The 16,692-nt window shown below is 37.4% G+C and overlaps 1 protein-coding gene across 2 annotated transcripts; it reads left to right on the plus strand.

Moving 5' to 3' along the window:
• The first annotated feature begins 1,459 nt into the window (after positions 1-1,459).
• Positions 1,460-14,973, plus strand: melk (maternal embryonic leucine zipper kinase). Of its 2 annotated transcripts, XM_028450153.1 has the most exons (18): positions 1,460-1,586; positions 1,674-1,758; positions 1,836-1,921; positions 2,112-2,228; positions 2,334-2,477; positions 2,593-2,661; positions 3,369-3,461; positions 3,648-3,746; positions 3,882-3,950; positions 4,116-4,214; positions 5,477-5,563; positions 5,685-5,816; positions 5,922-6,083; positions 7,058-7,337; positions 11,461-11,557; positions 12,002-12,158; positions 13,804-13,907; positions 14,247-14,973. In XM_028450153.1, the coding sequence occupies exons 2-18, from the start codon at positions 1,680-1,682 to the stop codon at positions 14,422-14,424; spliced, it is 2,052 nt and encodes a 683-aa protein (XP_028305954.1). In that variant the 5' UTR covers positions 1,460-1,586; positions 1,674-1,679; the 3' UTR covers positions 14,425-14,973. The 2 variants fall into 2 exon arrangements, with proteins under 2 accessions (XP_028305954.1, XP_028305944.1); XM_028450143.1 differs by having other exon boundaries at positions 1,487-1,758.
• Positions 14,974-16,692: the final 1,719 nt, after the last annotated feature.

Below are 16,692 nucleotides of genomic sequence, written 5' to 3' on the forward strand. Positions count from 1 at the left end.
TTTATATTGTGATGCAGTAGGTAAATATGTTAGCTGCTTGGGCCAAAAGTTTTCAAGCAAAGGTTTTTCTGAACCGGCAAAATCAACACCAAAGGGACACCCTTTTAACTTTTATTTGAGATTTTTCAATATTCCAGTATTGTCACCACTAAATAGTTAAAAGCCATCATTAGGTGTTTCCTTTCTCCCTCTACTTTCCTCTTTTATTCTTCGTTTTTCTCCTCACACTCGCTTTCCCCGCTTTGTTTCTTCCAGCTGTGTGTTGTTTGATGTCTCTCCGCCCCATCATGACCACCTGTCTCAGAAAAACCAAATGAGGGGTCCTGTCATCCTCCCAACACCTGGACGTCCCCTAAATACTAGTTACTGCATAATGACCAGCTTCTTTCTTGACAACTTCAGAAATGACCAAAATTCCTTCTCAATGCTTAGTTTTTTAGGGGCTTAGATTCCGGATGTGCTATTTTTTTACATTGTGAAAAAGCTTGACTTGCAGGTTATTTCTGCATTTGTTAAAGAGAGGAAAAACCTACAAGTGAAAGTGTTTGCATCACATTGAGCAGATGAAAAAACAAAAAGAACTCAGGTAAAATATGTGGATATCTTTCAGCTGACCTCGTAGCTTTTCCTAATTACAGGCTTAGTACAAGTGCAGGTGAGACGCTCACCATAAATAAGGTCACAGTTCCTCTGTCAGTTACAGCAACCGCATACCAACAGGTTCAAAAGCAGACGCATCTTTTTCCTTTTATCCTACAAACCATGGAACACAGCCCAAATCATTTTCACAGTCAGACACATTGTTATTGTATCATGTGATTGAATGTGACTGTCATGTGAGTCTCATGTGATCACAAAACAAGCAAAATGCAAAGCAAAAATGTTTGAATACTGTATGTAAATGTTCACATGTAATTTAAATAAAGACAAGGTAAGAAACAATGTAATTAAAAAAAACAAAAAACAAGGGGTAAAACAATGTGTGAAAAATGCATTTAAATGGATAATGAGCTACATTTGTCATTTTTTTCATCCCTATTTATACTAGTGCATTAAAATCTTAGATTTACGTGTCCCTATTTTTCAAAGGAGTCCCGCTGACATAAATCAGCAGACTTAGATTAGACACAAGAACACGTTCCAGCAGAAATGAATTAAAATAATCATACATTAAAAATATAACACACTACCTAGTACTACTACTACACTACAGGATAGTTTTAAAGTGTTAAAGAGGCAGCAAATAGCCGAGGAATATTGTGCATTCTTTGTGTGACAAACAAACAACTTTAAGTTTAGAATATAGAATATTATGCCTAAGATAAATAAGTACTGTCTTTGCTTTATTTTTGCTGATTAAACTTCACATAATGAATATTATTCTACTTTTTCCGTCGCCCTTACTTATTTACTGTAGTACTATGAATGACCACGAGGAGGCAGGGCCGCAAACCGGAAGCAGGAAATGAAATCAACATGAGCGAAATTCAAACTTGAAACAAAACATTTCAGTAGGCAGACGCCCTTCATTTCCAGCTCACTTTAAACAAAACTCACCACCTTTATCTGTTGCCTCTCAGATTCAGGTATGATTTAATGCTTTCTTTAACATATTTTAATCTAAACGTTGCACACAGCGGGTGTTTTTAGGCGCAGTTTTGTGGGTAAATCAGGGGAAAATGCCCGTGGAGAGGACGGAGCACCGCGGAGTCGATGAGCTCTGCAAATACTATGAGGTCTATGACACCATCGGCACGGGTATGAACAGCCTTGTGTGTTGCTGTTTTTATTTATTTATTTCTGCGTTCTCCGGTATAATCGTGGTGTTTGTGCAGGAGGCTTTGCCAAAGTTAAGCTGGGTCGACACATCCTGACAGGAGAGAGCGTCGCCATTAAGATAATGAATAAGAAAGACTTGGGGGTGAGTCAGAAAGGCTTAATAAACTAAAATGTTGCTAATATTCCCGTCAGACTACAGCAAACCCATTCATAAATGTGTAGTAATAATAATAATATGATGTGTGAGGAGGTTGAGGTAGTGCTGCTGCACCTTTTGTCAATTGAAACTGAACTAATTTCAATATTTTGTCACAAAATAAATCCTTTTGCAGGAAGACTTGCCCCGAGTGAAGGTGGAGATTGAAGCCATGAAAAACCTGAGCCATCAACACATCTGCAGACTGTACCAGGTCATTGAGACCTCCACACAGATATTCATGGTGTTGGAGGTATTATATGCTGGACTTGGAGAGAGAATATGACTGATTTGTGGTCATCTGTTTATTTGATCAAGTTTTTTCCTCCTCTTCATCTTCTATTTGGACTTATTACAGTACTGCCCAGGTGGGGAGTTGTTTGACTACATTATTGCAAAGGACCGTCTGTCAGAGGAGGAAACGCGGGTCTTTTTCAGGCAGATTGTTTCTGCAATGTCTTACGTTCACAGCCAAGGATACGCACACCGGGACCTTAAACCTGTAAAAGCAACACTCAATTTAAAGCTATGATTGATTGAGAAGACACAGTTCTCTTTTTTTCCAAAATGTCTTATTTATTGCAATAACTTTTCCTGTTTGTCTCACTGTGCTCCAGGAAAATTTGCTGATTGATGAAGACCGAAATTTGAAGCTCATCGACTTTGGCTTGTGCGCAAAACCAAAGGTACCAAATTTTCCAGTGAGATGTTTGTTGAACTTCTGTGAGTGAAATACTACATCATGGCCCACACGTATAGATTACACTAACAAGCATTTTGTCTGGTTAGTTAGTTTTTGTTGTTCATGTTTGTTATTTTTAACCTAAAGCAATTAAAGCTAACATCTGACCTTTATTTTGTCACACATAGGGATGTCAAACTTATTTTAGTTTAAAATCCACATGCAGCCAAATTTGTAACAGGAATGTGAGACAATAAGACAAGTCAAAAAATACTACAAAGGTAAACAAAAATGTTTTTATGTTAATACAAGGTATATATATACAATTGCTATTTTGACTTTTATTTTCAAAAGCGACACAAGAGCAAAAAAAGAATAATCTTCCAGTAACAAATCTTGAATTGTGTGTATTTTAGCTTTTAGATCATGGAGTACAAATTAATTTGTGGATAATGTTTTTGTTATTGATTATAAAAATGAAAACATGATTTAAAAAATATAAAGTAGAGACCCAAGCTTTTATGTTTGACACCTGGGTCGTCCTTACAAGATTAATGCATGCTATGGTTTTTGGTGTTTATCCTTATGTTTTAGCATATAATAGCAACTATGTGCTCTATTTTACTTTTTTTTAGATACAAGTTGCTCTAACTTTACTTCATACACATTAATGAGTGTGTCCCTGGTAAAAATGAAGTCTGCTTCCCGTAGGGAGGTTTGGGTTATGAGCTGATGACAAGTTGTGGGAGTCCGGCGTATGCTGCCCCAGAGCTCCTGCAGGGAAAAGCCTACATTGGTTCAGAGGTAAAACAGTTATTCATCTTTGATTATGAAAAGATTGAATTGTAAAATATTTAAAGTCACAGCTTGTTCATCACTGCTGCCTTTTGTTCTGTAGTCACTGATGCACGCCTCAGTGTGGCACAGCTGGGACTTGATCTCTGTATAAACGTGAAGCTGAGTCAATGCTGTGTGACGTGTTTCCTCCAGGCAGATGTGTGGAGTATGGGAGTGCTGCTGTTTGCTCTGCTCTGTGGTTACTTGCCCTTCGATGACGAGAACTGCATGGCTCTCTACAGGAAGATCACGGTAAGACCCTGAGTGTATTCTATTAAACATGTTTGATTTTCTTCCAATTAATGTGTTTTTAACCACATTCAGATAACAAATAAATAAAATTAACTTACTGAAAGATCGGATAAATGCATCTGCTTTATTCTTCAGCGAGGTAAATACGATAACCCATGTTGGCTGTCTACGTCCAGCGTTCTCCTTCTCAACCAGATGATGCAGGCATGTATTTTGTCTACACTTTAATTTATGTTTGTTAATGTGTATCTGTTTGTTTACATCAGAAGGTAAGATGTGTGACTTCATTATAGAATTATTTTACTACTTGCACTCTGCCGTGTGCTACATTGCTTATGTTTAAATGTAGTTTGTGTGTGCGTCCTGTAGGTGGACCCAAAGCGGCGTGTGACAGTGCAGCAGCTGCTAGACCATCCCTGGGTGACCAAGGACTACAACAGCCCTGTGGAGTGGTACAGCAGGCAGCCGGTACATGCACGCATCTAAACAAACCACACAGTTACAGACCCGTGCAAAGCTTTTACCGTAGATAAGGAAACACCAACCTGCCTACGTTCTACCAGGACGTGACAAGATTTGGCCTCAAAAGAGATGTGTTCACTGTTCAGCTTTGTGAAGTTTGTCTTATTTATTTTTTTTTTTAAAGCTTTAGACAACTTTATTTATCCCGAAGGGCAATTCAGTTTTGCAATCCACCAGGCCATACATACATTTAAAACAGCAGACAAAGACAATAATAAAAGTCAATACATTGACCGATATATGGACTTTTTTCAAGTGCGGCCATCGGCTGATTTTTAAAAACGTTTTAATGTTTTTATTTAGCACTTTAGAGTAGCCATTAAAGGAAAAAAGAAAGAACATAAAAAAAAAACCTCCATTCGGATGTATGAATTTACAAAATAAAAAGCAATAATATTAGCATGTGCATGGGAGAGGTATAAGCCAATAGGCTTACAAATTAAAAGCCGATATAATACAATAAGGATATAATATAATAGAGCCTGATCAAATATCCTTATCCTAACCACTTTTCTGGTTACTGTTTGATTGTATATTTTAAAATATTTTGTGAACTTAATAACTATAGATAATTTAAGTTAAGAAAGAAGCCTGAAATAGTTTAAACCGACTACTTGCACATTGTGTATTGTTGTTTACTGCTATTTACCTGTCTTGTACTTTTTGTTTTACTTGGTTTTGTACGGGTATATTTAAAGTTCAATAAATGTTAAGAGTTCTATTGGTGTATTTAATTTAATTTCTAATATATACATTTATATCATATGAGTGCTTCAATTGTCTTTCATAATCAATGTGCTTTAAAAAAAAAAAAAGTATATTGACTTCCAAAATCATCATTAGATATCAGCTGAGGTTTGAAATTTAAAAAAAAAAAATGGTATCTGCATCGGCCTTTGAAAACCCCATATTGGTCAACCTCTACTCATTTCCACCTCAGTTTTTAACCACCATGTAGTTCAGCATTCATGGGGTGAAAATAAATAAATAATACAAATCTATCAGTCCATGAGACTCATGTCCAGGTTTAACAGCCTGATGGTAGAAATAATAAGACTTTGCATATCTATGTCTTTCTGTAAGAAAATATCCTGAGACAATCCCACAGTCCTGAATATCCATGTTTGCCAAAGGTGGTGTGAGTGCAGACAGAGGAAATGAAAAGGCTCTGGTTTTGTTTTAACAATGTGAATGTGTTGTTGTTGCAGCACGGCCACATCGATGAGGACTGTATAACTGAGATGGCCGTCAACATGAAGCGATCAAGAGAAAGCACAACAGCACGTGTGAAAAAGGTCTGTAAGTGTTGCATATTATCAACTTATTTGGAATTTCCTGAATTATTTTAGGTTGTTTGTATCTTCTGTGTAAAGATCTCCCTTGTACATGCATGTTAAAATATCCTCTGTCCCCCAGTGGCAGTATGACCACACCACAGCCACCTACCTCCTGCTGCTGTCAAAGAAGCAGAGGGGGAAGCCTGTCCGACTGCGCCCTGAGGTGATGCTCTCAGAGGACTCCTGCTCTCCTCTGCATCAGGGACTACAGGTCTGACAGCAAACCACATCAATTCCCATAAGCCTTTGTTTTCACCGGCTTAGAAACACCAGTGATATGGCACGCTGAATTTGAATAGTTTTCTCTTGCTTTCAGACAAAGGAAACCCTTCATTTCAGCGAGGATGAAGATGCTGTTATCGTCGGTTCTTTGGACTTTGGTTCAGAATACATTGATGACTGCCCGTGGGTTTCGCTCACGCAGTACTCGCCTCAAAGGGTCAGAGGTCAACCAAATGAAACCCCTAAAAAGGATATGGTAGGTACTGGTTGAAGTTGTTCATTGTGGTGAACTTTTAGAAAAGAAAACTGGAACAGATTTACCATGACATGGATAACTTGAAGCCTTCACAGGCCTATGGAGTTGGTATATTTAGAAAAATATTTGAAATACCTAGTAGGCCTGGGTAATATATCGAGATTCAAGATATATCAAGTTTTTTTTATTTTGCCAATATAGAAAATTACATTATCGCCTATATTGATTTATAGCTTTATTTATATTAAAATACTTGTTTTAGGAGTTGTTTCTTTCACTACTTCTCAGAACAGCATGAAAAGCACAGTTAAGTGGATTGCTAAGTGCGCGCTAACCCAGACCTTCCCCTAAACAAGCCACAATACAGAACTCACTCACACTTGCTGTCCCTTATAGCATTAAAAAGCCAAAAGTGCCACATATTGTGCAGCTGTTCATTAATAAATGTGCCTGTGTAGCATTTTGTATCAGCCAGTTTAACCCAGAATTGTCTTTATTTCGTTAAAAACATTTTGAGAAAAATATAGAAATTTTGGGCCAAATCGGCCAGCTCTAATACCTAGTTGGAAATCATGGCAAACTGTTAAGTTTTTAATGCACAAATAAAACATTTAAGCCGTGTAAAAGATTTTAACGATGAATTTGTCAGAATTTAAAAGTGACTTGAATAGAAATATTTATTTACTATTATTGCCCACCGGTATTATTCTCCTGCCACAAGGAAGGATCCATGAATGTCCCGTAGCCAACGTCCCACATAGAGATTAGCATTGGTTTCTTTAAGATATTAATTCTCAGCCATTCACATTAACTTGCCCATAATTTAAGATAATTTGATTCCTGAATCCTATGTTGCCAGTATTTGTGTTGAAGTCGTTAGAAAGACGATTCGAGTAAAGGCGGCAGAAAGGACGGCTCATTTTATAAAGAATTATATTGTGATGCCACATTCGTCTCTGCCTGTATTCCTTCAGACATGGGTGTCTCCATCAGCCAGAAAAAAGTCTGCACTCAGCCCAACTCCAGACAGAGGGCGAAGCAAAACCCCTCACCGCCCCGAGAGGAGGGACCGGAACCCCGAGGAAGCCAATGAGAACAAAGAAAATATCACTGTCCAAGAGAAAGATGGAGACATTTTTGCTCTGCCCCCACCTCGGACCCCTGCATCCAACAGGAAGAACGAACGCACCAACAAGAAAGTGCTGACCACACCCAATCCAAATGGCACCAAACCCAGCGCGCTCTCACCCACAGGTAAGAGGAATTTTATATTCAAGCTAAACATGCACACTAAGGGTGTAAGAAAAAAAGTGATTCATCGCTATTTCGCCTCACGATTATCGTATCGATCCAAAACATTTACAATTACATTTTTCAATCATGTTTTTTGACAAAAAAACCCACTTAATTGCGGTAATATCTGCATATTACGTAAACGCCCGGTCACTAGGTGTCGGTAAACCATATCAGACCGTTTTAAACTACCTCACTCCTCACTGTATTTTAGCTTGGAAGTTGATTGAAAACATACTTTCCACTTCTATAGATGTGTGTTTTACCTATTTCTAAGAATTTAAGAACTTAACAGAATCAGAATCTGTTGCAGAAACCAAAGTTAAACTTTTTTGAAAAATGTAATTTAACATTTTGATAAACATACCACTTGTTTCTAATATTGGTGTTTGAATTACAGTTAGTTACATACCATTAACTTGTTCTCACAAATGTAAAAAAAAAAAAAACATTTTGTACTTGTAAAGGTGAAAATTGTAATTATTTATATTGCGATGTATATCGTATTGTTTAGTATCGGGATGTGTTGGGATATATTGTATCATGACAAACAAATCATGAATCATATCGTCAGACTAACGGCAATGCACACCCTAACGGACACATACTTTTTTTTTTTTTGATTCATGATTCAGTCCAACATGACAGTGAAACTAGGGCTGGGCAAAAAAAAATCAATTTAATCGATTTATCGAATATGTAGATAAAAACAATTTTTATTTAACAAATTTGAGTATAATATATATATATATATAATTTAAATTTTTGTATTTTTTCCACCACAGTTTTTTGTACTTTTTCGCATTTTGTCCTTGTGGGTTACCATAGTGCAATGTGAGCCAGCCCCCTCTTTGTTTACATTTGTTTACTCTTTGAGTAGGTTATATGTGTGCCACAGGCATGTTTAATGTTTTATTTACACTATTCTGAGATGCTAAGGGAAGAGTTTATTATTTTTTTTATTTGTAATGTCATATGTTATAAAATACGTCTTGTTGAATGACAGAGCCTCATTTACTTTTTATTTTGGGATTGTTCTATGCATTTTAACTCTTGAGGACAATCACAGCAATAAAGTTGCATTTTTGACAAAATACCTGATGTCTGCTGTCATTTTTAAGTGCATTGGAGAGAAAAAAAAATTGAAAATCAAATCGAAACTCAAATTTTTCTTTAAAAAAATCGGAGATTTTATTTTTAGGCAAAATCGCCCAGCCCTAAGTGAAACCCAGTGTAGGTGCAATGAGAACATGCAAGTGACAAACACAGATGTCACAATAAGCAGCAGGTTCCAATCTAAAACGACACTGTGGATGTGAAAACCCAATACAAACCAGTGCAGCCACACAATCCAACACAGTAATTGAGTGTGCAGAGGAGGCCATCACAGTTTATTTGTATACAGTAATTGTTTGTTATTCCAATTGAAGAATTGAAGTGCAGACGTGGCAGCATTAGAGCTGCATTAACCAGCTGCCCCCTCCACGTTCAGCCCTTTGCTTTGTCGAATGTAATCAAAAGTGCCACAGACACATTTGCAAATAAATGGTCTGCCGGTAATAAACTAATTTATTGAGCCTGTTTTATCCCAAAGCCACTCAAATTTCAATGAATTAGCCGTCATTCCTCCACAAATGGACGGACACACACACACACGGTGTATTGGATTCTCTCCAACACACACTTATCACTGTCACCTGGAAGGTGAGGTTATTATCAGGAAGCTAATTCTATTCACTTATCTAAAAATGAAGGCCACTAATATGAATGGAGGCTTTGGTAAAGGTCTAATTATTTGTGGTGGCGGCGTCTGCACTCAGGTGTCCGGCCTCATTAGCTTCTTTGATCGTTTTGTCAGCCAGTCGCAAACATGCTGCTGCTGACCTCATTTGGAAAAGACTTGGAATCTGGCTCAGTTCTGCTCTCCTGACGTTCTCCTCCCACAGCAGTACACACACACACGCACACACACACAGGCCGTGGTTTGTGTGTATGTGTGTGTGTCTGTCCCCAGGCATGTGGTGTGACAGGTGTAGCTGTCTCTTTCCTTTGCTTACTGTCCCAGATGAGCTGTAGTGACACGTGTTCTTTTGCCACTGAAGCCTTTACTCCCGTGCGTGTGTGCGCGTGATGCCTCTGAGCAAAGGGCTGTTACGGAAACACATGCTTTTTGTTGTTTTTCAGTGCTGCAGAGATTTGTTTAAAGTCGCAAACTCTGACTTTATTTTCCACATTTGTGGTCCCTCTGACCTTCAGTGTGGAAGTTGCTCAGTGAAGATGAGTGAATTTCATTGAAATACTGAAGAACAGTCTCTGTTTTATTCTATCAAATAAACCTCTAATCAGTTTTCAGTTATTAGGCTAATTAATCAAAGTGAAGGTGTGCACATTACAATCCCCTAAAGTGACCTTTGAGATGATTCTTCAACTGACAGGGAAAGAGTTATTTACAGTTATTAAAACATTCTTGATATTTTGACTGAATAATTTACCCTTGGATTATTAGCCATAGTAGTAATATGAAAATTATATTGTGATAATAAATACAAATGTATTTATAGTGCATTTCATACACAAGGCAATTCAATGTGCTTTACATGATCAAAAAGTGCAACATTTAACAGTTTAAAAATCTAAATTAAAACCAGCAGTAAAACATGAAATCAACAATACAATGATTAAAAATCTTCCTTACTTGGATTTAAAAATATTCCCATCAGATGCTGACTTCAGCTCTGCTCGCAGTTTGTTGAATTGAATTGAACTTTATTTATATAGCGCTAATTACAACAAGTCATCTCAAAGCGCTATCAAAAGAGACAGGTTAGTTTTACCCTACTGATGATGTGTTGTTGCAATAGTAATCCTTATATAGAATTTGTAAAGGAAAAAAATCATCAAATCCACATGAACGAGCATTAGCGACAGTGGGAAGAAAAAAACAGGAAGAAATCTCCAGCAGAACCAGGTTCAGAGGTGGCAGCCATCTGCTTTCACTAGTTGGGGTTAGTGGACAGAAGGAGGAGAACAGAACAGAATAGAGAGATAGAACATCAGAGTGTCCCGTGAGCCATTGATCAGGAGCTGCCATCATCAGCTTCACGACACCTGAAACAGAGAAGAGAGAGAAGGGCGAGGAGAAGGCACTGAATGCAGAAAAACATGATACAGTATTATCAGGTTTTGGGCTTTGTTCCTAGTGATTAGGTTCATGTCTAACGTCTAGCGGCGTCTCCATGGTCTGAAATGTACCACTACACTTTTTTTGCAGCATAACAACTAAAAGCAAAGTCACCATGTTTGCTGTGAACTCTGTCCATAGATCTGAGAGACCTGCTGGGTTCATACTTGACTATCTCATGTATTCTAGAAGAATCTAGAATAATTTCATTTGATATCAAATGTATAATTTTCAAGTCCAGCATCATTACCACTTACAGATGTCAAGTGTGATCTGTGCTTAGAAGGAAGACAACATCTCCTCTGAGTGATTCTAAAACTATTGGATGCCTTTGTAGAAACAGGACCAATATTTTACTCCTATTATTAATCTATATGGTATCACAGTGTGATTTATAGCCATACATTTAACAACTAAATTTTCCAGTGTCTTATAAACCTATGACGGTTGGACACATTGTGTGCATGACACAAAAATAAATTCAATGAATCAATCATATATAAAGATCTCTGCATCTCTTATTTTATTTGCATAAAGTAGCTGTTAATTTCTCACAATTGGTTATAATACAGCTAACAATGGAATTCAGTATTTATTTAGAAAATGTCACAAATGGAATTATTGGCATATGCATCAACCTATTACTGTTACAGTTTGGAGCTTTTGAATTATTTCCAATGGTTTTTCATTACTTTTCACAACGTGACATAGCTGAAAAATCATGATATATATATATATATATATATATATATATACACATATACACAGTATATACACATAGTTTTCAGTTGTTGTAGAAAGTGGCATCATTAGTGTGCTTGTTGATATATTTCAGGTGACTAAAGATGACAAAGGACCTCTGCTGTCTTGTTTCCTCATGATCTTTGTGTTTGTGTGTTGCAGGTGGTGACAGTGCATCAAAGGAGACCAACAAAAAGAAAGCAGCAGAAAGCAAGAACTGTGTCGACCTTGAGATACTGGCTTTCAGTCCAGAGCGACGGTGAGAGGGTGGGAAGGCTGGAAACTCAGAGGCCATTTTAAAGTGTTAGATCTCACTGTGTGAGCAGCTAGAAACATGAATCTGTGCTCAATAGGGGAAATGATTAGTGATGCTGGCCAGGATGTAAAAAAGGACCAAACTGACTGGATATGTATCTAATTATTTTTTTCATTCTTTTATACAAGCGATTTGGAATATATCAACACAGCCAGCAATACATTTTAGTACAACTCTATTTTAGACACTTTAAAAGCCAAGAAATGGCTCACACAACAAGTGCCTGCCCCCAATGTGGTTTAATGATGTTAATTACTACCATGTTTAACACAGATCTCAGGGAATCGGGAACATTAAGAAAGAAGCAATACATTTCTAATGAAATCCAATATGTGTGACACTCTGTGAGACTGCTTCAAGTAGAGCGAGAGACTGTTTGTGCTGCAGGTCCAGGTCTCTGGACATGGCTGTCAAAGGAGACAGTGGGAAGAAGAAGCGAGGAGGGAAGATGTTTGGGTCCTTGGAGAGAGGCCTGGATAAGGTGATCAACATGCTCACCCCGAATAAGAAGCGAGGAGTACGTGACGGCCCGCGAAGAATTAAGGTACCATGGTGCCCAAACACGCAAAAATCACCTAAGTCCACGTGTTTATTAAGGCTTTTTATATTAGCGTGAAACATAATAATTGTTACAAGATATAAAAATGTATAAATTATTGTTTCCAAGTTGTTTTCTCTGGTTTTCCCTCAAAGAAACAGTTTGTTTTAATTTTTTATCCTCGGCCGAAGGGTATTGTCATCCGTTCATCGTCCGTCTGTGTGTCTGTGTGTGTAGACTGGTGTAAGATTTTTAATGCAATACCCACCAACCAGCCTCACACCAAAACATTGGTACTAATGGGGGGATTACAGATAATGAAAAAAAAATTCTGGTCGGTCGATTTTTGGCGAAAAAACTGCATTTTTTAAAAAAAAAACTTTGTTGTGCACTGATTTTATAGAAGGAAAGGAGGTGGAGCATTGATACCTGGCTGTAAGGTGACATTCGCTCATGGATTTAGATTAGTGCTAAAAAATATTCCAATCTGATAATTTTTGACGAAAAAATTGCATTTTTTTAAAAAAAAAGTGTTTGGACTCAGATATTTTATGTAGGTGTGAATCTGAATTCATAACCCAGCAACTATTCATGCATCAAAACATTGGTTCTAATATGGGGATTCTATGTAATGAAGACATTTTTCCAGTCGGTGAAAAAACAGCACTTTTGAGGATTTTGAAAAAAACTTTGTCATGGACTGATTTTAAAGAAGGAAAGGAGGTGGAGCATTGATACCTGGCTGTAAGGTGACATTCACTCAGGGCTTTAGATTAATGGCAACATTTTTCGTCATGTTTGTCACAGAAACTACTACGTAATACAATTCTATCCATAAACAGGTGAGTAACGATATTTAATAATGTTTTGTTCCCCTACTGGTATTATAAATGTACTGGATGAATCATTTCTAACTATAAATTCACTGAAGTGCTTAGTTTGGTCACAATAAATCAATGTAAATGATTTTTCGTGACGGTTAATATTTTTAGGATTTTTCAAATGTCCGGCCGAGGGTTTTCAAGTGCGGGCACGTTATGTTTTATTTTTTTAATCTTGTCTGCACTAGCTGTCGAAGGTCAACACTACATGTAGTGCAATGCGACATCAAAAGAGAGGTCAGTGTTACACCTAGGTGAGGGGGAAGGGAACAGGGAATAGGGAGTCAGGGTAGGACAATGGAAGGGGTGGGGAAGTTAAAGAAAATAAACTGTTTAGAAGCAGAATTCAGTGGCAATGTTGAAAATATAATAACTTGGTTTTTATTTTATGACAAAAATGTAATATACAGTAATGATGATAGGTTAGTTTGACTAAATGATTTTACTTTACAAAGTCTGCAGATGATTTAGTTGGCTAAAATTACTTTTACTTGCATATACTGATAAATCTTCTGCTGTTGCCACTTAAAGAAATCCACCAAGCTCCACTCTTAGCTTCCCACTTACAGTATATCACTTGCTATTTGCTAATTCACACCATGTCACACTAAACTGTTCTAACTACAGAATTAGCAAGTGATTGGTTCAACTTATATTATGTTAAACCTTTTGGATTTTTTGACTTTTTCTTTTTCTGACACAGCATCAATCTCTATTCATAGTTTTCAACATCCTACATTTATCTGATTTGTTGCTGTTTCCCTTTGAAGGCCCAGTATAACGTGACTCTGACCAGTCAGACTAACGCAGACCAGGTCCTCAACCAAATCCTCTCCATCCTACCAGAGAAAAACATCGACTTCACACAGAAAGGGTACCTCATAGTAATTTATCCACATTCTACCTCATTGTTGTTCGTTATTTGTTATTTGTTGTCCGTATGTCTTTAGTTAAGTTATTTGTTGTATAGTATTGCCAGTTGTTTTTTTTTTTTGTGTGTTTGTTGTGTGTTTTAAGTGCTCTTTTTATGCACTGCAGGTTTGCACTGGGGGTCGGGGGGGGATTGCAATCTCATCTGTGCTGTATGTTTAACATGGGGCATATTTGACAATAAAGAACCTTGAATCTTGAATTGAATCTTGAAGACAGGAACGTCTTTCATTTACAAGCAGCACAGCCCATTCTGACCCTGTTTCCTCTGATCCTGGTCCAGCTACACTCTGAAGTGTCAGACACGAGGAGACTTTGGGAAGGTGACCATGGCTTTCGAGCTGGAGGTGTGTTTGCTGCAGAGGCCGGAGGTGGTCGTGGTGCGGCGTCAGAGGCTGAAAGGAGACTCCTGGGTTTACAAACATCTGGTGGAGGACGTCCTTTCTGCGTCCAGTATCTGAGTCGCTCTGTGTACCGACCCCTTAGTAGCAGCATTTCAGTACAGTAGAGGTGTAGCATTTCATGTGCATTTGCCTGTCAACGATCTGTATGTAGAATATTTAAAAACTATCCTGAGGCCAACTAACAATGATGGTTAATGTTGCTATAACTGTATGAGCATTAGTATTGTGTACAGTCAGTCTTGTTTTTTTGTGTAATTTGTCTTTCCCTTTTTCATAATTACTAAGCTGAGAGGAATCGCTCAGTCCTCTGGAGATGACTGCGTGTGTGCTCAAGTGTAAGAGAAAAGAAACGTAACTATTTACTCCATACCTTCCAGCTGCTTATTAAATTTCCATATTTATGCGTTGATGTTGTTTCCCCTCCCGTAGGAGCAAATGTTCACTGAATAACATAAAGAAGCAAAGCATTACTAATTTACACTCACTGTTTTTATTCATGTACATGTGTTTGCTGTTCTTTTACATGTCAATGTCAAATGTCATTTTGTAAAGATTTTCACTCGCAATATCAAATAATTCAAATAAATGATTTCTATCTTTATATAATGGAAAGGCTGCAGTGAATTCTTTAGTAGAAACCAACATGTTTGATGGTACATCACCGTGTGTTACGCTCCGTAGTCATCCTTCTGTTCGTCGTCTCAGCCTTACGAGAAATTAATAGTGATGGTTTGTTTTCATGATGGTTTCAGTGGGTTCACTACTAATAACATGAGCTGCGATGTTTTAAATGTTTCTCACCAGAGATGCTTTTTAAGGTGTTTTTCGATGAAATAAAGCAGTTTCAGGTCGTTCTGATCTGATATGGTTAACCCGAGTCTAACCATAGGAATGTATGTGTATTAGTATTGATTGTTCTGCGCCCTCAGTCAACTTTTCATGGGATTTTTGTGATTCATAATGAATCCATAGCTGTGATTGTGTTATGGACTATAGCAGGAGTTCTCAACTGGTCTCACCCTGGCACCCACATTTTGCCACGGTCATTAAATCGCGACCCACTTTTTATTTTTTTATTTTTTAAGAAATTTAGTTTTTCAAAAATAGCTGTTGAAAACACTCACAGATAATCTTTTTTAAAACATATACTGTATCTATATATTTTCCTGTGTAACATGCATTTCACAGCAAGTCTGTGAAAAAAAAAGTTTCTTTCAAAATAAAAGTTAAAAGTCCAATTTGAGAGGTACTTATTTTTAACCAGCTGTCTGCGACCCACCCAGTACAGGTCCGCGACCCACTTTTGAGTCCCGACCCACCATTTGAGAATCGCTGGACTATAGTATCCTGTGATCAGTGCAAACTGCCTTAAACTGTGTTATCTGACCGATGACGTTAAACAATATTTAATGTTTTTTTAAAGAAAATTAGCCCACAACGCTTAACCAATTGACTACTCTTCATGACTGGTTCTCCTTGATGTCCCAACAGGGAGGGCTTAAATTCACACTATGGTTCAAAAGGAACCATTCTATGCTATGGTTTTATAAGGGCAGAAGTGAAGGTTGCATTATAAATATAGATGTACTCACTCTTCATTCGCTCATCTATTCACAGTGTGTGCTTTGCCTTTTTGAGAAAAATAAGTTTGAAATACCAGAGCTAGACATTAGTCATTTTCCCACCAACTGGGAATACCCGCTTCAATTTCACCACACCTGTCACCAGACTGACTTAACTGATTACACAACACAATATGCACAACTACAGTATGTCACATTTCACTCCACCCCTTCCATTTTCATACCCTGACTCCCTCTTCCCTGTTCCCTTCCCCCCTCACCTAGGCGTAACACTACCCTCTCTTTTTATATTCTCACTTTAATAAAGTGTTTCTGGTGATGGTCACAATTATGCAATAAAATTCGTTTATTTAATTGCAATAACATAACATTGCTGTTGTAAAAAGATTGCACTTCATGTAGTGTTGGCCTTCAACACCATATGCAGACAAAAAAACAAGGAAATAAAATATAAAGTCTCTTGCCTCAAATCTTTTGCGCAGTTTCTTACAGATTTGAACTATTTCTATGTTTCGATCCTAAAATTAGTTCAAATGAACAAAACACGCGTGAAAAGAAATTACATTTATCTAAACCTCATCACTAACAGCGGCAATCATTGGACACATGGATTAAGTTATTGTCAAATGGTTTGAAATAATTTAAAAAGTCAAATCTCAGCATTTCAATGCCATTTAAGTTTGGACTTGACTAAAAAAAAAAACTCAACTCAAACCTACATTTTAGAATATTCAGGCACTTT

This window comes from Gouania willdenowi, chromosome 1, assembly GCF_900634775.1.
Source record: "Gouania willdenowi chromosome 1, fGouWil2.1, whole genome shotgun sequence".
In the NCBI taxonomy this organism is placed as follows: Eukaryota; Metazoa; Chordata; class Actinopteri; order Blenniiformes; family Gobiesocidae; genus Gouania; species Gouania willdenowi.

Coding starts and splice junctions, on each gene's coding strand:
- melk (XM_028450153.1), top strand. CDS start 1,680: ATGCCCGTGGAGAGGACGGAGCACCGCGGAGTCGATGAGCTCTGCAAA. Junction 2,229..2,333: donor AGATATTCATGGTGTTGGAG/GTATTATATGCT, acceptor GACTTATTACAG/TACTGCCCAGGTGGGGAGTT. Junction 2,662..3,368: donor GCTTGTGCGCAAAACCAAAG/GTACCAAATTTT, acceptor TGCTTCCCGTAG/GGAGGTTTGGGTTATGAGCT.